Source organism: Prionailurus viverrinus, chromosome F1 (assembly GCF_022837055.1).
Source record: "Prionailurus viverrinus isolate Anna chromosome F1, UM_Priviv_1.0, whole genome shotgun sequence".
In the NCBI taxonomy this organism is placed as follows: domain Eukaryota; kingdom Metazoa; phylum Chordata; class Mammalia; order Carnivora; family Felidae; genus Prionailurus; species Prionailurus viverrinus.
This window is the reverse complement of record NC_062577.1, coordinates 61,574,973-61,595,380: the sequence shown is the minus strand read 5'-3', so window position 1 is coordinate 61,595,380 and position 20,408 is coordinate 61,574,973. Positions and strand designations below refer to the sequence as shown.

Genomic DNA, 20,408 nt, shown 5'->3' with positions numbered 1-20,408 from the left:
CCCAGCCGGATTGAAAAAATGTATTATAGGGGCTCCTGGCCAGCTCAGTCCATAGAGCATGTGACTCTTGATCTCGGGCTTGTAAGTGTGAGCCCCACACTGGACGTAGAGATTACTTTAAAATAAAAATCTAGGGGCGCCTGGGTGGCGCAGTCGGTTGAGCATCCGACTTCAGCCAGGTCACGATCTCGCGGTCCGTGAGTTCGAGCCCCGCGTCAGGCTCTGGGCTGATGGCTCGGAGCCTGGAGCCTGCTTCCGATTCTGTGTCTCCCTCTCTCTCTGCCCCTCCCCCGTTCATGCTCTGTCTCTCTCTGTCCCAAAAATAAATAAACGTTGAAAAAAAAATTTAAAAAAAAACACAGAAATTAAAAAAAATAAATAAATAAAAATAAAAGTAAAAAAAATAAAAATCTAGGGGCCCCTGGGGGGCTCAGTGGGTTAAGTGTCTGACTTCAGCTCAGGTCACAATCTCACAGTTCATGGGTTCGAGCCTCACATCAGGATCTCCGCTGTCAGCTCAGAGCCTGCTTTGGATCCTCTGTCTCCCTCTCTCTCTCTGCCCTTCCCCCTTTAACACTCTCTCGAAATAAATAAGTAAACATTAAAAAATAATACAATTAAAATCTTTAAAAAAAAGAAAAAAATATTATAAAGCGACAATAATTAAAGCTGTGGGTGATGTCCTGTGTGTGAACAACTCTATGGAACAGAATAGAAACGAAAAGAGACCCAAATACATGTAGAGATTTTGTATTGATAAAGGTTTGCATTATTGAATTCATTAATTACTTTTTAAAATGTTTATTTATTTTGAGAGAGACAGAGACAGAGAGCGAGCGGGGTAGGGGCAGAGAGAGAGGGAGACAGAGAATCCCAAGCAGGCTCTGCAGCTGTCAGCACACAGCCTGATGCGGGGCTCGAGCTCATGAGCCAGGACATCATGACCTGAGCCGAAATCAAGAGTTGGATGCTTCACCAACTGAGACATCCAGGCGCCCCAAGAATATGCGTTATTTAATGAGTGTTAAATAACTGAATCAACTGAATCAACTGAATGCAACTGAATCAACACCTAGGGGGAAAATGTTGGGTCCATACCGCATACCCTTCAGCCAAATCAATCCCGTATAGATGAATATCCAATCATAATTAATGGAAAATACTAGAAGCTATCTGCGCTTAAGGGCACAACAATGCTGAAGTAAAAGAACGGAAAAAGGCATACCACGCAAACATAAACCGAAAAGAAAATTATGTGAAGTAGATATAGTAGACTTCAAGGCAAAAAGCATTACTAGAAATAAAGAAGGGCACTTCATATCAATAACTCCAACTTACCAGGAAGCTGTAAATTTGTATATATTTAATAACAGTCTCGGGGCGCCTGGGTGGCGCAGTGGGTTAAGCGTCCGACTTCAGCCAGGTCACGATCTCACGGTCCGGGAGTTCGAGCCCCGCGTCGGGCTCTGGGCTGATGGCTCGGAGCCTGGAGCCAGTCTCCGATTCTGTGTCTCCCTCTCTCTCTGCCCCTCCCCCGTTCATGCTCTGTCTCTCTCTGTCCCAAAAATAAATAAACGTTGAGAAAAAAATTAAAAAAAAAATAACAGTCTCAAATTACGTACAGCAACAGAGCTATAAGGAAAAAATGGACGAATTTATAGTCATAAGAGGAGACTGAACTCACCTCACTGTAAACAGCAAAGCTAAACTGATAGAGAGTATCTCTTTCAGAATCAGTAGACCCCCCCAAAAAAAAATCAGTAAGGTAGAAAAAAACTCAAATAATATGAGGATCAAATGGAATTCAGCAAGCATGTATAGTCCACTATACCTAACGACTGCAAATTACAAATTATTTTCAAGCACACTTGGAACATTTTATTACTATTATTTTTAATGTCTGTTTGGGAGAGAGAGAGAGAGAGAGCATAAGCAGGGGAGGGGCAGAGAGAGAACGGGGGACAGAGGAGCAGAAGTAGGCTCCATGCTGACAGCGGTGAGCCCGATGCCGGGCTCGAACTCACCAGCTGTGAGATCATGACCTGAGCCGAAGTCACACATGAGATCGTGATGTGAGCTGAAGTCAGACGCTCAACTGACTGAGCCACCCAGGTGCCCTGCAGTTGGAACATTTAAAAAAGCGACGGTATTGTGCTGTAGAACAAATTTCAATGGATTGAACGTATACACAGCATGTTTTTTGCTGTCATTGCAGGTAAGCTAGAAATCAGTAACAAGGTAACTATAAATTCTGTTTTACAAATTAGGAAATAGCTTCCGTTACGCATCCGACTTTTCATCTCAGCTCAGGTGTTGATCTCACGGTTCTTGGCATTGAGCTCCATCGGGCTCTTCACTGACGGCACGGAGCCTGCTTGGGATTCTCTCTCCCTCTCTCCCTGCCCCTCCCCTGCACTCTCTGTCTGTCTCTGTCTCAAAATAAATAAATGACCAAAAATAAAATCTTGGAAAAAAACACCCAATTATAATTGGAGTTAGAGGATAATTTGAACTGAATGATAATAAAAATAGTACATGCCAAAATTTACAGGATGGGGCTGAAGCTATGCTTTACCGAGGAAATGTATACTAAATGCATATATTAGGAAACAAGAAAAGCTGACGATGGGTGAGCCTCGTGTTATCTCAAAAACCTAGGAGTAAATGAAACCCAAAGAAAGTAGAAGAAAGAAAGTGTGCGTGCAGAATGTCGGGAAGGACATATACTCAAAATAATAGAAGTTTTTAACGTTTATTTATTTTGGGGACAGAGAGAGACAGAGCATGAACGGGGGAGGGGTAGAGAGAGAGGGAGACACAGAATCGGAAACAGGCTCCAGGCTCTGAGCCATCAGCCCAGAGCCTGACGCGGGGCTTGAACTCACGGACTGCGAGATCGTGACCTGGCTGAAGTCGGACGCTTAACCGACTGTGCCACCCAGGCACCCCTAGAAGTTTTTAATCTCCTGGGTTGGATTTTGAATTAATTTCACTTTTCTATATTGTTTAAATAAGCTACAACAAACAAAGCCATTTTCACGTTACGAAAGAAAGTAGTAGAGGAAAACACAGGATAATCCTTTTGTTGTTTTTTAAGTAAGCTCTACACCCAGCGTGGGGCTTGAACTCACGACCCTGAGATCAAGACTTGCGCCCTCTGTAGACTGAGCCAGCCGGGTGCCCTGGGTTTTTGTTTTTTGTGGGGTTTTTTGCATACATCTATTTTTTTAATTTAATTTTTTATTTTTTAAAATTTACATCCAAATTAGTTAGCATATAGTGCAACAATGATTTCAGGAGTAGATTCCTTAGTGCCCCTCCCCCATTTAGCCCCTCCCCCCTCCCACCACCCCTCCCGTAACCCTCAGTTTGTTCTCCATATTTATGAGTCTCTTCTGTTTTGTCCCCCTCCCTGTTTTTATATTATTTTTGTTTCCCTTCCCTTATGTTCGTCTGTTGTGTCTCTTAAAGTCCTCATATGAGTGAAGTCATAGGATATTTGTCTTTCTCTGACTAATTTCGCTTCGCATAATACCCTCCAGTTCCATCCACATAGTTGCAAATGGCAAGATTTTGTTCTTTTTGACTGCCGAGTAATACTCCATTGTATACATATCCCACATCTCCTTTATCCATTCATCCATCGATGGACATTTGGGCTCTTTCCATCCTTTGGCTATTGTTGATAGTGCTACTATAAACATGGGGGTGCATGTGTCCCTTTGAAACAGCACACCTGTATCCCTTGGATAAATACCTAGTAATGCAATGGCTGGGTCGTAGGGTAGTTCTATTTGGTTTTTTGAGGAACCTCCATACTGTTTTCCAGAGTGGCTGCACCAGCTTGCATTCCCACCCTGGGTGTTGTTTTTATAAAATAATCTAGACTCTTGTAGCGACATACCAGAAGCCATATAAGCAAAAAGACTGGTACATTCCACCTCATGCCTGAACATTTTCTAAATGGTTAAAAATGCTGTTGAGAACAGCAAAGACTGACAGTAAACTGGGAAAATTATTTATAACTCATCACAAATGTCTAATTGCTTTCATACAAAAAAGGAAAGAAAGAAAACAATAAGCCTTCACATAAATCACTACGAAAAAAATGAATGGTAATTTAAAAGAGGCAAAGGCTATAAGGATTCACAGAAAACGAAAAAGGAAACACAAATGAACGCTAAGCTTATCAGAAGACATTTAGCTAACGGCGCCTGGCTGGCTCAGTTGACAGAGCATGTGACCCTTGATCTCAAGATCCTGAGTTCAAGCCCCACATTGGACACAGAGCTTACTTAAAAAAAAGAAAAAAAAATCAGCCTCACTCTTCATAAAAGAGGTAGATGGACATTAAAATTGTTCCGAGATTCCACTTCAATCACGGAAGTAGCAAAAACAGCTCTTTCGTTAACCATGACCTGTTTGGGGGTGGGGGGCGGGGGAGACCTTGTTGTTTCATTTATTGCTAACGGTACTACAAATTGCTTTAATCTTTCTGGACGGTAATTTGGCAATATTTAGCAAAACTTAAAATGCACACATCTTTGGAGGCAGCAGTTCCATATATGAGTGTTTATTGCACATGTACAAAATGGTGGATAGACCAGGCTAATTAACCGCAGCACTGTTTGCAACAGCAAAAAACTGAACACAATCTAAATATCTCTCCATGAGGGTCTGGTCGGAGAAGTTATGGCGAATCCCTACCATGGGGGGGTATTTCCTAAAGAAGAAGAGGGGGAGAGAGAAGGAAAAGAAAAATGAGATAGTTGTATATGCATTATATTAATAATAATTATATATTATGATATATTACTACATTATATATTATTATTATATTATAATATATATAATAATAATATATATGTAACTAGCTGGAGGAGAGGGCCCCTAGAGAAGGGAACTAAGCTGCCAAGGAATGAGATACGAGGGAGACTTAACGTTTGACTCTACATCCTTTTGTACCTTTTGAATTCTGAGCAGGTGCATGGATTAGCTATTCAAAAGCAAATGTTTTGAACTCCGGGTATATAAAATTTTGTGTTCTGATGTTTGTCTCATAACTATTTTCATATAGCATATCGCATAGAATTAATATAATATTAATGGTTCCTACGAGCATTCTCCCCCTTCCGTGATAATGATCTTTCCTCGTGGCTTCCTGCCTTACTGGTGCTCTTGGTCTGCCTAGAACGCCATACCTCCCCTGCTCTCTCCTCGCCTGCACGTCCAGGGGATTCATCCTAAGAGTTGGGGTTCAAAGGCCATCAGCCTTACCCTGTTCTCTCAGGCATTGTCGCTTAGACAGTACTTTGTACACCTGGGGAACAGAGACTCTTTTTGATGGTAATTGTCTGCATATTAGTTTCTCCTCCCCAATGAAAAGAGGTCTTTTCATCTCTGTTAACCAAGTTCCTATGCGCACCTCAGGGGGGCCCACGCGCTCGTCAGCCCGTTCCAGGGAAGAGGTTGGTGGTCTCGTACGTGTTCCTGCAGTTCTGAAGTGCTTGGTTCAGAACCACCAGACTCTCTGTATGCAGCCTGAGCAGGATTGAATTCCAGCTCTACCATTTACTGGCTATGTAATATAGGGCTTTCTTTTCTTTTTCTTCCTTCCTTCCCTTCTTTCTTTCTTTTCTTTCTTCCTTCCTTCCTTCCTTCCTTTTTTTCAAAGTTTATTTATTTTGAAAGAGAGAGAGAGAGAGAAAGTGAGCGTGTGCAAGTGGGGGTAGGGGCAGAGAGAGAGAGAGAGAGGAGAGAGAGAGAGAACTCCAAGCAGGCTCTGCACTGTCAGCACAAAGCCTAACTCGGGGCTCGATTTTACAAATCGTGAGATCATGACCTGAGCTGAAATTAAGAGTAGGACTGACTGAGCCACCCAGGCGCCCCAGGGCTTTCTTTCATGGAGGCTGACTGTGCCTCACTTTCTTCCAATGTAAATGAGGACAATGAGAGTACCTGCCTTGAGGTTGTGGCCAGATGTAAGGGAGTTGATTTTGCAAAATGCTTAGGACACTGCCTAGCACATAGTGAGCACTATATAAACGTTAGTTGTTATGGTTCTCCTTACCAAGTGCTTCTAAGTGCGGACTCGATTTTTCCCACGGCATAACGGAGACAATGTTATCCCACGGCATAACGGAGACAATGTTATAATTTATGATAATTCTTTGCCAGGCAATAACAGGAAAATTTCCAAAATTGGCTGCCCATCTGCACGTATCCTCTTTAGGGTGGCTCCCTCCCTCTAATAGAGCCAGCATTCCCTTCACCATTTTGAGGTGTCTTCCAGCATATTGGAGTCTGGACCAACCCCATAAAGACCAGAGCAGGGAAAACTTTCAATTTCTTCTCTAATCCGTGGTCTATTTCTCCTTCCGTCCAGGAGCTACCTTTTCCTACGATGGCTGACAATGGGACTTTCAACTACTTTCGGGGCCTCCCTTATATACCCAACTGTACTATCCCATCAAAATAATGGTCTCACATCAGTGAATGTTCTAGACTTGAATTATCCAATCAATCCTGATCAATTCTTTTCATAGCTGTTTAGGGTCATTTCCATGAGGACAAGGACTCTGCCTGCCTTGTACATGACTGTATTCCCAGTGCCTGGAAGTAATAGGGACTCCATAAACATTTGCTCATGAATGAGTTCTTCCTGTGAAAAAAGAAGTTCAGGCCTGCATACTCTCAGTTTTCTAGGTCCTAGCTTCTCATCACTTACCAGAATTACACAAAGCAAGAATGAGCTTAAGTCCATAATTTAAAAATAAATATTTCACAAAAGTAAATATACCCTACAGAGTTGCAACTATGCCTACAATAGGGATGGCTCTTTGTACTTTCATACACATTATGAACTCTGCTTTTTACTAAATGGTCTAATAAGGTAATTCTCCAACACAATTAAACAAAAATAAGATTCAGATTTTAAAAGACAACTTTTTTGGTGCTTACCTTACCCACTAAGATTTTCATTCATTTTATTTATTTTTTAAATATTTATTTATTAAGAAATCTCTACACCCAACATGGGACTCAAACTTATAACCCCAAGATCAAGAGTCACATGCTCTTCTGACTTAGCCAGCCAGATGTCCCAGATTTTCATTTATTTTTAAAAATACTGATTGAGCACCTACTTTGTGACAGGCACTACAGTACATTATTACATTTTAGAAATACAGCAACGAACCAGATAGACACACAGTCCCTACCTTGAACTCCCAGTCTTTTAGGACAATTAAACAATTGACAAAGTGTGATGAGTCCTTAACATAGAGGAAGTATTCTAAGGACTAGAGGTCTGGCTGCAGTTGAGAGAGGGCAGGTCTGCATTGATCGTTTTTGTATTTTGAGATTCCAACTTAAGATTTTGTTTGTAAATTTGGCTCTGCTACTACAGAAGGTTTGAAAATTACTGCTATATATTTCATCTGAATTTCATCCTGAAAGCCTATTATGTGAATGAATGAATGAATGAATGAACAAAGAGACATTGCATTTATAGTTACAACCCTATAAGCAGTACTATCCTCCTTTTAAAACATTTTTTCTTCAGGGGCACCTGGATGGCTCAGTTGGTTAAGCATCTGACTGTGGCTCAAGTCATGATCTCACAGTTGATGAGTTTGAGCCCCTTGTCAGGCTCTGCTTCAAATTCTGTGTCTCTCTCTCTGCCCCTCCCCTGCTTGTGTGTTTTCTCTCTCTCTCTCTCTCAAAAATAAATAAACACTTAATAAAACATAGCAACAGAACTGTAAAAACAACAACAACCAATAAAACTTTTTTTTTTCAGTTTATTTGTTTGAGAGACTGAGAATGGGGCGGAGAGAGGACAGAGAGAATCCCAAGCAGGCTCCTCTCAGCAGGAGCTGGGATGCAAGGCTCAATCTCACAAATTGCAAGGTTGTGACCTGAGCTGAAATCAAGAGCTGCAGGCTTAACTGAGCCATCCAGGCGCCCCAGTACCCTCCTTTTACACGTGAGAAAATACTGTTCGCACAATTACTCTCCAAAATCTTTTTCCCCCAACTGTATTGAGGAGTAATTGACAACTACTTTTGTATATATTTAAAGTGATGATTTGATATACATGCATGTATATCTATCACAAACATATACATACACATGATGATTATAAACACATATACATTGTGGAATGATTACCAAGATCAAGATAATGAACACATGCTTCACATAGTTGACGCACATAGTTAATTCTTTGTGTGTGTGTGTGCGTGTGTGCAAGGGTGTGTAGTGGGAATGCTTAAGATCTACTCTCAACAACTTTCAAATAAATATACAATACCATATCATCAACTACAGTTATCATGCTGTACATTAGATCCTTGGAATTTATTCTTTTTATTAGAAAGTTTGCATCGGGGCGCCTGGGTGGCACAGTCGGTTAAGCGTCCGACTTCAGCTCAGGTCACGATCTCGCGGTCCGTGAGTTCGAGCCCCGCGTCGGGCTCTGGGCTGATGGCTCAGAGCCTGGAGCCTGTTTCCAATTCTGTGTCTCCCTCTCTCTCTGCCCCTCCCCCGTTCATGCTCTGTGTCTCTCTGTCCCAAAAATAAATAAACGTCGAAAAAAAACTTTAAAAAAAAAAGAAAGTTTGCACCATTTAACCTACATTTGCCCATCGTCCCCTCACCCCATCACCAAAGTCATATGACAATTAAATTGCAAAGCCTCATTCCTAATCTCTGTAATCTGTACCACTCCACAGTGCCTACACCCAAAAGGGAATAAATCTTTACTTCCCAGAGAAGAGAGGCTGCTAGTAAAGTATTGCAAGGCTTTGCCTTAGCTTTATCCAATATGTAATGTTTTTTTTTTTAAGAAAGAAATATATGGCATGCTAATAAAAGACAAAAATCACATTATCGTCCCAATGAACACATATAAAAAAAGCATTTGGAAAAAATCCAACATCCATTCATGATAAAAAACCCTCAACACCACAGTAGAAGGGAACTTTTTTAACCTGATAAAGGGCCATCTATGAAGAGCTTACAGCTAACATCATAATGAAAAAAGCCAATGTTTTTCCTCCTAAAATCACAACAAGGCAGGGATGTATGCCCTCAAAACTTTTATTCAACATTGTATTGGGAGTTACGGCCATTAGAAATGAAGATATAGCATGCTTATAATTAAGATATAGCTTTGTAAATGGACGCTAGAATTTGACGAATCTGATTCAAAATTACTGCCACAGGCTGATTAAAGGAGTAAACATGATATGTAAATTAAAGCCAAAATTGTGTTTGGGTTGAAAAGCCAACAGGAAGATACAAAATTCTGCAAAATACAGATACCTACTGTGTGCCATGCACCAGAATCCTTCCTGGGTGATTTAAATCCAGATCAAAAAAATGTCTAGGCTAGACTAAGGCAAGTTTTCCTGCGATCTTTAAACTGATTGGGCACTTATTAAGAATTCTCTAATTCGATTGTGTTAATTCTTCAGGACCGAGGGTGTGTATACTTTGATTCTCCATGGTTTCCAATCATTATCACGAGTTCAATATCCTTCTGTTGGATGACTGCTTTGCCCCTGCTACCTGAACCGAACTACATGGAAGCTAAGGAAGCTTATCCAAACACGTGAACAGCGCGTTTCAGGAAGACAGTGCCCCGCACGGTGCCTACACCAGCCTGAAATTCTAACAACTCTCCCAAGTTTGGGAAGGCGGCCGAGTTTTCTGAAACTCCTTCTCTGAGCATGAGCGGAAGTCACCCGTTGAGCAATCTGCGGGTTTTTTAAATAATAGGTACCATATTAAGAAGCAATCCGTTACGTTCTCTTTTTTTCCGTTGCACCCACAAGCAAGTGACCAGGTGACAAATTTGTCTTCGTTACAAGAAAATAAAGACCGCACTCAAAGAAGTCCGAAGGCAGCCCAACAGCCCATCTTCCCACAGTAAAGATGGCGGCCCCCTGAGTGTAAACTGCAGGCAGTACCACTTCCGCGTTTCTCTGGCGCCCTCGTCCAAGATGGCGGACGAGGCTACCCGGCGTGTGGTGTCTGAGATCCCGGTGCTGAAGACTAACGCCGGACCTCGAGATCGTGAGTTGTGGGTGCAGCGACTCAAAGAGGAATATCAGTCTCTTATCCGGGTTAGTTGTGCTTCTGCGGCCGACCGCGTCGCCGAAGGGTTGCGGGTAATCGGGTGTCCTTGGGAATACGCTCCGTGTGGAAGCCGCTTCCGGTTATAAAGTTTAAGTCCCCAATTCAGAGAAACTGGACGATTGTGGGGCTGGGGGCGCTTAGGAAGGTATGGTGGGGAGGGGGCAAAGGAAACTCATTTTGGGAGCCCAGGCGGGGCCAAAGCAGCAGTTGTCTTAGGGATACGCCTCCCCGGAAGGTGACGTGTCCCTCCTGGATGGAGGGGAGGCAGTCAAAAGGTGTCCCCCTCCTGGATGGAGGGGAGGCAGTCAAAAGGGATTCCTGGGGCTCCAAGTCCCTGGCTCATCGCTCTGCTCCTTCCTTCACTCTTCCTGAGGGAGGCACAGGCTAAGGCTGAAAATTCAGGCGTTAGTTGCCAAGAGTTGAGGAGTGAAGCTCACAGTCAGGAATGAGCTATCTTCCCGGCTCATCTCCCTTCTGTGGAAAAGGAAGAAAGTTTGTCTTCCTTGCCGTGGCCTCTGTTTCAAAGGGCAGCAGCACGTTATTCGCTAAAAAACAAACAAACAAACAAACAAACAAACAAACAAAAACCCACCACATTTATTGTAAGCTAGCACCTAGGAACGGGATCCAAAGCCGAATAGGCTGGAGCCTGCTGAGATGGATAGAAACAAACCATCACAATTCGTTAAGGGGCGGCAGAGGGGGAGGGAAAGATTGCTAGGATGTTTTGAGAGCAGAAGGTGAGATACCTAATCCAGCTTGGGTCTTGTCCGGGAGGGCTTCCTCGAAGAGGCAGTGCTTGAGCTGAGACTGAAAGGGTAAACATAATCTGATCAACATGAGGATAAGAGAAAGATGTTGACGGGAAAAGAAACAGCATGAGCAAAAGCATAGAAGCTAGAAAGGGCACGATGCCTATGAAGAAACATAGAAATGGAAGCAGTTCAGAGTTGCTAAAGCGTCAAGTGTATGGCGGGGAATGGTAGACAAGGCTGGAGAGATCGGCTTGAGCTCTTGAAATTTCTGTTGTAGGCACTGGGATGCCTTTACAGTATTTTAGGCTGAGGGATGGCATGGTCAGATTGGGGTTAGGTCAGTCACAATGGCAGTGGAGAGGAAAATGGAATTGAAAGAGATGAGATTGAAGGGAGGAAGCAAATTTAGGAGGCTGTCATTAATCCAGGCGAAAGAAAGGTGATGATCTAAGCTGGATGGGTATAGTTAGGATAGAGAGAAGAGGTAGATTTGAAGAACCTTCAAAGGGTAAAATCAGCAGGACATCGTGAAGGTCTGGGGAGAGGAGAGGAGAGGAGAGGGAAGGTCAAGGATGATTCCCAGGGTTTGGTTTGCATGACTGAGTGAATGCGGTCATCGAAATTGGTGCAGTGGAGAAATGGTCTGAAGGACCGGGGGAAATGCTGAGTTTGAGGTGCCTGTGAAGGGAAAGTAAACATTTCAACTTACAGGGGCACCTGGGGGGTTCAGTTGGTTAAGCTTCTGACTCAGGTCACGATCTCATGATTCATGGGATGCAGTCCGAGTCAGGCTCTGCGCTGTTGGCGAGGAGCCTGCTTGGGATTCTCTCTCTCTCTCTCTCTCTCTCTCTCTCTCTCTCTGCCTTTATCTCTCCTCCTCCCCCACTTGTGTGCATGCTCTCTCAAAATAAATGAGCTTTAAAAAAAAAAAAAGTTGGGTACACACTAAGAAAGTAACCACACACTTTTCTGTTGAGGGAAGAAGGCTGCCCTTGGCCTCAACTCCCTCCTCAAAGACCTCACTCTCTGCTTTTAGTACGTGGAGAACAACAAGAATGCCGACAATGATTGGTTCCGACTGGAGTCCAACAAGGAAGGGACTCGGTAGGCAGACCCTCTTGGTCGTTTGGGGGAGTGGGAATCTTACATGGCTTGAGCACTTTAATGTCCCAAAGCCCACTGCCAGGCCTTCCCTGCCTCCTGTTAGCTGTCTCCCGCCCACAGTCCAGAGTGCCCCAGTTCCCATCCCATGAGTCTCCCAGGCTGATCACCTAAGCCAAGAAGATGTTATTTGAGCACGAGAAGAATGGGCAGATTGGACTGAGGTTTGGTCTTTGTTACAGGTGGTTTGGAAAATGCTGGTACATCCATGACCTGCTCAAATATGAGTTTGACATTGAGTTTGACGTAAGTCTGATGGAATGGGAAATATGGAAGTTAGTGGATGGGGAGGGATTAGGTGGCTGTTAACAAGCTAACCTTTCTTGGAGGAACCAGAGAAAACTTTCAAAATGGGAGGGAAACGCTAAGGATTGGAGCAAGCATAGAGGACAGCTACTCCTCTCCATGTCCAGCATCCCTGCGTCGGCATGCTGCTTGGGGGGTTTGTCGCACATTTCAGTTCAACCAAGAGATACGTGTGATTAGATTAGTTCCTTTCTATCCCGATGCTTGTGTCATTAAGGCCTTATATTTCCTCCAGATTCCTATCACATACCCCACTACTGCTCCAGAAATTGCAGTCCCTGAACTGGATGGAAAAACAGCAAAGATGTACAGGTAGGACTCAAAAGGAGACGAGAAAAGGTCTAAGAGGCCTTAGGGAAGACCTCTGGGAGACAACAATTGTCCTAGCGCCTAGAAGGCCTCCAGGCTCCCCTCTACCGCACCTGGGCAAAGTACTCAGCTAACCTTGGGCCTAATTCTGATCACTGGCTATCATCTTGTGCTTCCAAGAGGCTGCTATGCTTTACGGTAAACCTTGCATGTCAACACCTTCTTCCTCCTGTCCCTCTCATAGGGGTGGCAAAATATGCCTGACTGATCACTTTAAGCCTTTGTGGGCCAGGAACGTGCCCAAGTTTGGACTAGCTCATCTCATGGCTCTGGGGGTAAGTTTGGGATATTTGGCATATTAGGGGAGGGAGAGGAATTAGGCACTGAGCAATGTAAGAAAAGCAACTGAGAGTAAACAGGGAATAACAGTGTTTTCCGTGGGCACGCTCATAAAAATCTGTCTAGGAAGGAGCTTCTGATGGGACAAGAGGCACTGACTCGGTGGTAGTAATCTCACAGGGTCTCCCTTGTGTTGCAGCTGGGTCCATGGCTGGCAGTGGAAATCCCCGATCTGATTCAGAAGGGCGTGATTCAGCATAAAGAGAAAGGCAACCCATGAAGGATCAAGCCACTGAGGCAGGACAGAGGGACCTTTGACGGGCTATGTTCTGTTCCTGTTTCTGTGCCTCACTCCTACTCATCCGCCTGCTTCCCCCCCAAGCCCCTCCACCCATAATTGTTACTAAGCAGCCGCATCAGGCATTGCTGAAAAAAATAAACAACACCATCGCCACTGAATTTCTAAGGCTACACAGGGAGGGGAAAGACGGGGGCTTTGGAAAACCAAGGCAATTCATATCCCTTCCCCAGGTGGAACAATGTGAGATCCAGGAAGGATGGGAAGCAGGCTGGAAAGTGGGTGCATAGTCTTTTTGGTCTCTGGAGATAACTCATCAATAAAAGCTGCTTCCTCTGATGACCCGTGGTTCTCTTTGGTGACTGTGAAGAGACGGTGAGCCGGCTGAGACCCAAGGCACATGTACGACGACCTCAGTGTGGAGGGAGGGGAAGATGGGGGGTGCTGTGGTGAGGAGCTGGGAAATGAAAGGAAATCTTGACTGCTCTCCCTCCTGCTGAGATCTGCTTGCAGAGATCTGCTGGTGTCCTTTAGCGGGGTGCCTACTGCTTTGGTCTGCAAGATGCCTGAGGAATGGTTTTGCAGGACCAGCGTTCCCCGCCCTCCAGGGATCTTCCCATCCCTGTGTGGAGTGCTGGATGCTTCTCCGCCGGTCTGCGGGCCGGACCCAAGCATCGCAGCTTCCCACACTGGCACCCGGGCTCCCCGGCAAGGATCTGTCTGCAAGCCTGCGGGCCATCCTACGACCCTCGGATCTTCATCCCTATGGTCACAGGACCCCTATGGCTGCAGGGACTTGCTTTGGAGAGACGGTTTAAAAACCATTCAAAGCAGATCTGGGAACCGGCGGTCCTAAAGTTGGCTGCGTTTCCATGGTGTCGGCGGCGGAGCCAAGGGGGCGGGTTCACGCAAGCGCCGAGGAAGGAGGTGGGTGGATTCCGAGTGTGGGTGCGCAGGCGCCGTGAGAGGCGGTGAAGCCGGTGGCCGGTGGCCGGGCGGGACCAACAAAGATGGCGGCGGCCCCTGCGGCGGGAGAGATCTGGGCAACAGCTGCAGCTAAAGCTGCAGCCCGGCCCTCGGGGGGGCTGCACGGGGGTAGTAGGGGGTGGCCCTGAGCTGGGGCTTGGCCCCGGCTGGCCTCCCCCGTCGCCTCACCGGGGGACAGGTACGGGCCGGGGCGCTACGGCGTGGGGGGGGGGGGGGGGCCGCGGGAAGACCGCTCCAGACCCGAAAGGACGCCCTCCACAAAGGCAGGGCGCGGGGGGCCCAGCAGGCCTGGGGGATCCGGGCTGGAGGGACAGCATCCGTGGACCGCAGGGACTACGCCGTCGGACCCCGTAGCCAATCAGCGGCCTCGGCCTTTCTGCCCTCGAGGGGGGCGGACCCGGCTGAAGCCCTGCCGTGGTGGGAGAGGTGCGGAGATGAGGGTCTTGTTCGACCTCCCTCCCCGCCACTGCCCCTGAGCCCCAACACCTCGTTGCAGCTCAGAGGTGGGGGAGGGAGTGATTCGCAAGGCACCCATTTAGTCCGCTTCAGTGCAGCCCGGAGGGCAGGCAGGGGTTTGAGGGTGGGACGCTGTCTTTGGGGCTGTTTTCCTTACATCCACACCCTCGTTTGTCCAGAGGTTCTAAGTGACCCAGGGCACCTCCCGTTGACTAGCCGGGTATGGGGGCCCTCGTCATGAGCGTTTAGATCATAAAGACCGCCGAGATCGAGACTATCCTTGGCTTTTCAGTCAAGCTGTGTTCTGCAGGAAGGGGACGAGGAATACAGAAAGAGCCAACGCGGGGGGCTGCTGTCATTCATTCACTTACTCAACGGATACTGAGTATTTACTTTGTGCCCAATACGATGCGAGGTGCTGGGGATACAGTGACTGACATGACAGACGGGGTTCCTGCCTGTGGAGTATGTAGAAGCTAGTGTGGTAACCTAGGTTCCCACCTCCCTCCACGTGCAACTACTGACCCTCTCTTCTCCTCCCAGGTCCAGCCTGTGGTGTCCACAATGCCCCAGGCCTCTGAGCACCGCCTGGGCCGGACCCGAGAGCCACCTGTTAATGTCCAGCCCCGAGTGGGATCCAAGCTACCATTTGCCCCACGGGCCCGAAGCAAGGAGCGCCGAAACCCAGCCCCTGGGCCGAACCCCATGTTAAGACCTCTGCCTCCCCGGCCGGGGCCCCCTGAGGAACGGCTCAAGAAACTGGAGCTGGGACGGGGTCGGACCTCAGGCCCTCGCCCCAGAGGACCCCTTCGGGCAGATCATGGAGTTCCCCTGCCTGGCTCACCACCCCCGACCACCGTGGCTCTGCCTCTCCCTTCCAGGACCAACCTAGCCCGTTCCAAGTCTGTGAGCAGTGGGGACTTGCGGCCTATGGGGATTGCCCTGGGAGGGCACCGTGGCGCTGGGGAGCTCGGGGCTGCGCTGAGCCGCCTGGCGCTCCGGCCTGAGCCACCGGCTTTGAGACGCAGCGCTTCTCTCCGCCGCCTCGGGGGCTTTCCCGGTCCCCCAACCTTGCTCAGTATACGGACGGAGCCCCCTACTTCCCATGGCTCCTTTCACGTCATATCGGCCCGGCCCTCTGAGTCTTTCTACTCCGATGACAAAATGGTGAGGACTTGTCCGGCACCCGTGGCCTTCCGTGCCCGTGCTCCTCTGTGCCTCCAGCTTTCTTGCCATCAGGTGGCTTTCCTTTCCCTCTTTTCCCCGAGTTCCTTTCCCAGCCCCTCATTGCAGCAGCTGGGACTCTCCTCTCCCTTACTTAAGTACCCTCGAGCCTCGCAGACCTTTTTTTCGGGGTTGTCTGTGAGTCCCCAGCACGGTGTGCCATTTCAGTCCCCAGAGAATTAACCCAACCATTTGGAATTCTTCTCTGCATCCCCGGTCCCCGGGCCCTTACTCTCCCTTGCTTCCCCTTCTCTCCTAGGATGCTGCCTGGGCCTAATTAATCTCTGGAGCTGAAGAGAGGCGGGCTCAGAGCATCTGAGTTAGGGTGGTTGTCCATTTCCCAAGCTAAGTGAGCTAGGTTGACTGCAGTTGTATCCATCAGGAGAGGGCTCAGGAAGGGGCCCCGGGGGGGCGGGAGTGGGGGAAGCCTTGGGGGAAGCAAGGTGGGCATGGGGAGCGGCTGGGCCGCCATGCCCGTGCTTGGGGAGCTGCCCCAGGAGCGGCAGCGCCGGCCAGCTGGGCAGGCGAGTAAGTGGGGAGCAGGTGGGACAGCCCTGGCCGAGTCCGTGCTGCGCGCAGCTGTGATGGGCTTACATGCTCATGGCCAGTGAGGTAGGGGAGCCCCCAGTACCCGGTGGGGGAAAGAGGGTGGAGCTTGGGGGTGCGGTGCAGGGGTGGGGAAGCGGTGGGCGGCATGCTGTTGAAAGGTCCGAGTGCTGGGCGGGATAGATGGGAAACCGCTGACTCCACTCTGACCTTCCAGGCTCATCACACGCTGCTCCTGGGCTCTGGTCACGTTGGCCTGCGAAACCTGGGGAACACGGTGAGAGCCAGCCTCCTGTCCTTCCTCCCTAACGGGAATGAGAAATGGTGCGGGGTGGGGGTGGCGGGGGGGGGGCCGACCTGGGGGAGGTGGGGAAGGAGCGCACTGAAGCCCTTCTAGGCGTCAGGTCAGTGGTCTGCAGCAATGATGGCCGTGTCTCTCGCGCCTCCCAGTGCTTCCTGAATGCAGTGCTACAGTGTTTGAGCAGCACTCGGCCTCTTCGGGACTTCTGTCTGCGGAGGGACTTCCGGCAAGAGGTGCCTGGAGGGGGTCGAGCGCAAGAGCTCACTGAAGGTAGGGCAACACCTCTTGCTCCCCCCTTTCCGGGTCCTCTCCCCGACCTCTGGGTCCGCCTGCCAGTCGTGGCGGCCCCGACCGTTGCATCTGGCCATCTGTTTTTCCTGCTGCCTGCTTCCCTAGAGGTGGTTCTCTGCCCTCTGAGCCGCCCCTGGCCCGCCTCTTCTGGTCACTAACCTTGGTCTCCCCACGCCTGCCCCGACAGCCTTTGCGGATGTGATCGGTGCCCTGTGGCATCCTGACTCCTGTGAAGCTGTGAATCCCACCCGATTCCGAGCTGTCTTCCAGAAATACGTTCCCTCCTTCTCTGGATACAGGTGGGAGAGCCGGAGGGGAGGAGGCTCCTCTCTGGGCCGAGCAGGGGCCCTGGCGGCGTTGGTCGGGGCCCTCGGATGTCCTTCATCCGAGAAGTGGGGACCGACGTGCGGGCGGGGGGTCGTGTCTGGGGACCAGGTGGGGGTCGGTGGCCCACACCCTGTTTCTGGCCGCAGCCAGCAGGATGCCCAAGAGTTCCTGAAGCTCCTCATGGAGCGGCTGCACCTCGAAATCAACCGACGCGGCCGCCGGGCTGCACCCATCTTGGCCAGTGGTGCAGCTGCCTCTCAGCCCCGCCGCGGGGGGGCTCTGCTAGAAGAACCGGAGCTGAGGTGAGGTCACTCTCCCTCCTTCACCTTCCCGTACACGCTTGGCAGCCTTCACCCCACACAGAACTGGGCTAGTCCAGATGGAGGATGTAGGGTCCAGGGAACCGCTTAGCCCGGAAGCTGGTTTGAGAAGCAGCGAAGAGGTCGGAGGAGGGAGGGAGGCCAAGGGTACGGCCGGAGGCAGAGGGCAGTGCTGGGATGGCCCTGGGTTGGGGCAGAGGGGATAATTTACCACCAGGGACCTAAAGCGTTTCAAGCCAGGTGAAGACAGCTGTTCTTTCCCTGTCCTTCCTTATTCCCTTCTTTTCCCTCACCTTGGATTTCCCCGGAAAGCCGTCTGAGCCTTCTGAAGCGTTACTCCTTTGACCTACTCCTTTGACGCTTCTTTGAAATGTAGAGAAGGAGCTGGGGGTGGGTGGGGTGCGGGGCTGCGTGAGTCGTTTCCGTGGTGTTGGGGGGCCCCGGTGTCCCCGCCGTCTCATGGGTGCTCCTCGCTTCCCTTGACCTGTGGCAGTGATGATGACCGAGCCAACCTAATGTGGAAGCGTTACCTGGAGCGAGAAGACAGCAAGATTGTGGGTACGGAAGCGGGCAAAGCCACGTGGGCAAATCAGCGCGGGGGAGGGGTGCAGGCTTGGGAGAAAGCCCGATACCATGAAGGGGTGTGGGAGCGAGACTAGAGGGTTGAAGATGCAGACGAGGGGCGAGGGGGTTAGGAAAAGAAGGGTCAGGAAGAGGGGTGGGAAGAGAGGAGGGGCCAAGGGAGCACCTCTGGCATCCCAGAATGACTGTCTGTCCCGCCTCTTCGCTTCTGTCTAGACCTGTTTGTGGGCCAGTTGAAAAGTTGTCTCAAGTGCCAGGCCTGTGGGTATCGCTCCACGACCTTCGAGGTTTTTTGTGACCTGTCCCTGCCCATCCCCAAGGTGGGAGTCCGGAGGATTCCAGGGTTGGATGGGACATGGGTTCTGTGACCCGTCCCTGCCCACCCCCAGAGCGTGGGAGGGAACCCTGTGGGTGTCTGGAGAAGCACTGAAGAAGCCTGGCTTGATGGAGACGAGTTGGAGAAGCAAATCCAGAACATGCTGACCTCTCATTCCTGTTTCCCCCCCCCCAGAAAGGATTTGCCGGGGGCAAGGTATCTCTGCGGGATTGTTTCAACCTTTTCACCAAGGAAGAAGAGCTGGAGTCAGAGAATGCTCCAGTATGTGGGGTTCCACAAGGGATACAGTAAGGGTGGGAGGCCTGGGGAGGGGGCCCATCTGAGTAAAAGGGGTCGCATGATGCTTTGATACGGGCATAATATTTGTATGTCTGGGTTTGTGTTGGGCTCTCAGATACGGCCTAGGAATCCTAGGGCGCAGGGGAGTGGCCCCGGGGTGAAGGGAGTAATGGGAAGTCGTGGTAAATGTGTGAGTTAAGGTGTCAGAAAAGCCGGCTGAGGGGCAGAGCACATTAACAGGACGTTATTTGACATTCATTCAGGTGTGTGATCGATGTCGGCAGAAAACACGAAGTACCAAAAAGTTGACAGTACAAAGATTCCCCCGAATCCTCGTGCTCCGTATCCTAATCTTCAAGTTCTTATTTGTCCCATCCGGTTGGCCCCCCTCATTTTCCATGTCTGCCGACGCTGGACGTTTGGCAATCGAGTTTTCCTTAGGAAAAGCCTGCCACTCCGCCTTTTCCTGCCCTGCTCCCAGAGGGGAATGGACAGCATTCAGTCCCCTTCAAATGCCCTCTGCCCCCCGCACCCCCCCCCCACCGCCACGCACATGCTCCTTAACCAGGGCTTAGATCTTAATCGATTCTCTGCCTCCCGAGGCTCCATCAAGAAAAGTTCAGTAGGTGTAGACTTCCCGCTGCAGCGACTGAGCCTAGGGGACTTTGCCAGTGACAAAGCCGGTAAGTCTGGAAGGGAAGGTCCTGAAGAGCTCCTCTGAAGGGGAGGGAGAGCGGGCGGAGCGGGCCCAGCTCTGGCCCTGGAATGTGGTCGACTCTCACCCTACAGGAAGCCCCATCTATCAGCTGTATGCCCTTTGCAACCACTCGGGCAGCGTCCACTACGGCCACTACACGGCCCTGTGCCGGTGCCAGACTGGCTGGCACGTCTACAATGATTCTCGGTGAGACCCGCCCCCCCCCCATTCCTGCCCCATCCCCACCGCCGCTCCCCTGTCCCCCATGTGAAGCCCCAGAAGGGCAGGGTGCTCTTCCTAGATGCCCCAGGTTGATCTTGCGGGGAGGAGGGAAGACCCAGGAGCGGTCACAAGCCCCGTCCCCTCTCCCCTCCTCCCAGTGTCTCCCCTGTCAGTGAAAACCAGGTGGCGTCCAGTGAGGGCTACGTGCTGTTCTACCAACTGATGCAGGAGCCACCCCGGTGCCTGTGACACCCCCTTTACGCCCTGGCACCTGTGACGCCCTTTCAACACCCTTAAGCCCCAGGCTCCCCATTTACCTCAGAGACGTCTATTTTTGTGTCTTTTTAATCGGGGAGGGGGGAGGCGGTGGTTGTAGCTCCCATTATTTTTTTTATTAAGAAGTACCCTTCCACCTGGAGGCTCCCTCGTCTCCCAGCCCCATGTACAGAGCTGCCCAGGTCCCTGCCCGTGTACAGCCCCCAGACCCTCTACAACCTCACTTTTTGTGAATAAATTTATTAAGAAAAA

General features: G+C 49.5%; 2 protein-coding genes across 3 annotated transcripts in view; both read left to right on the top strand.

The window, feature by feature from the left end:
- UFC1 (ubiquitin-fold modifier conjugating enzyme 1) overlaps positions 1–13,650 on the top strand; it is a 22,885-nt gene extending 9,235 nt beyond the window's left edge. The window contains exons 2-7 of the mRNA XM_047839996.1: positions 9,480–10,130; positions 11,935–12,002; positions 12,242–12,305; positions 12,601–12,677; positions 12,919–13,009; positions 13,213–13,650. Coding sequence (XP_047695952.1) covers positions 10,008–10,130; positions 11,935–12,002; positions 12,242–12,305; positions 12,601–12,677; positions 12,919–13,009; positions 13,213–13,293 — 504 coding nt within the window. The 5' untranslated portion in view covers positions 9,480–10,007 and the 3' untranslated portion in view covers positions 13,294–13,650. The remainder of the gene's footprint in view (positions 1–9,479; positions 10,131–11,934; positions 12,003–12,241; positions 12,306–12,600; positions 12,678–12,918; positions 13,010–13,212) is intronic.
- Positions 13,601–20,408, top strand: USP21 (ubiquitin specific peptidase 21). Of its 2 annotated transcripts, none has more exons than XM_047839972.1 (13): positions 13,601–13,686; positions 15,298–15,921; positions 16,742–16,801; positions 16,975–17,095; positions 17,304–17,415; positions 17,590–17,745; positions 18,257–18,321; positions 18,562–18,665; positions 18,857–18,943; positions 19,225–19,303; positions 19,537–19,644; positions 19,751–19,865; positions 20,039–20,408. In XM_047839972.1, the coding sequence occupies exons 2-13, from the start codon at positions 15,319–15,321 to the stop codon at positions 20,127–20,129; spliced, it is 1,701 nt and encodes a 566-aa protein (XP_047695928.1). In that variant the 5' UTR covers positions 13,601–13,686; positions 15,298–15,318; the 3' UTR covers positions 20,130–20,408. The 2 variants fall into 2 exon arrangements, with proteins under 2 accessions (XP_047695928.1, XP_047695927.1); XM_047839971.1 differs by lacking the exon at positions 13,601–13,686 and adding an exon at positions 13,762–14,476.

Excerpts from the sequence above, each read along its gene's own strand:
- USP21 (XM_047839972.1), top strand. The coding sequence starts at position 15,319 with ATGCCCCAGGCCTCTGAGCACCGCCTGGGCCGGACCCGAGAGCCACCT. Across the intron at positions 15,922-16,741 it reads TCTACTCCGATGACAAAATG|GCTCATCACACGCTGCTCCT; the intron begins GTGAGGACTTGT and ends CTGACCTTCCAG. Across the intron at positions 19,866-20,038 it reads CACGTCTACAATGATTCTCG|TGTCTCCCCTGTCAGTGAAA; the intron begins GTGAGACCCGCC and ends CCCTCCTCCCAG.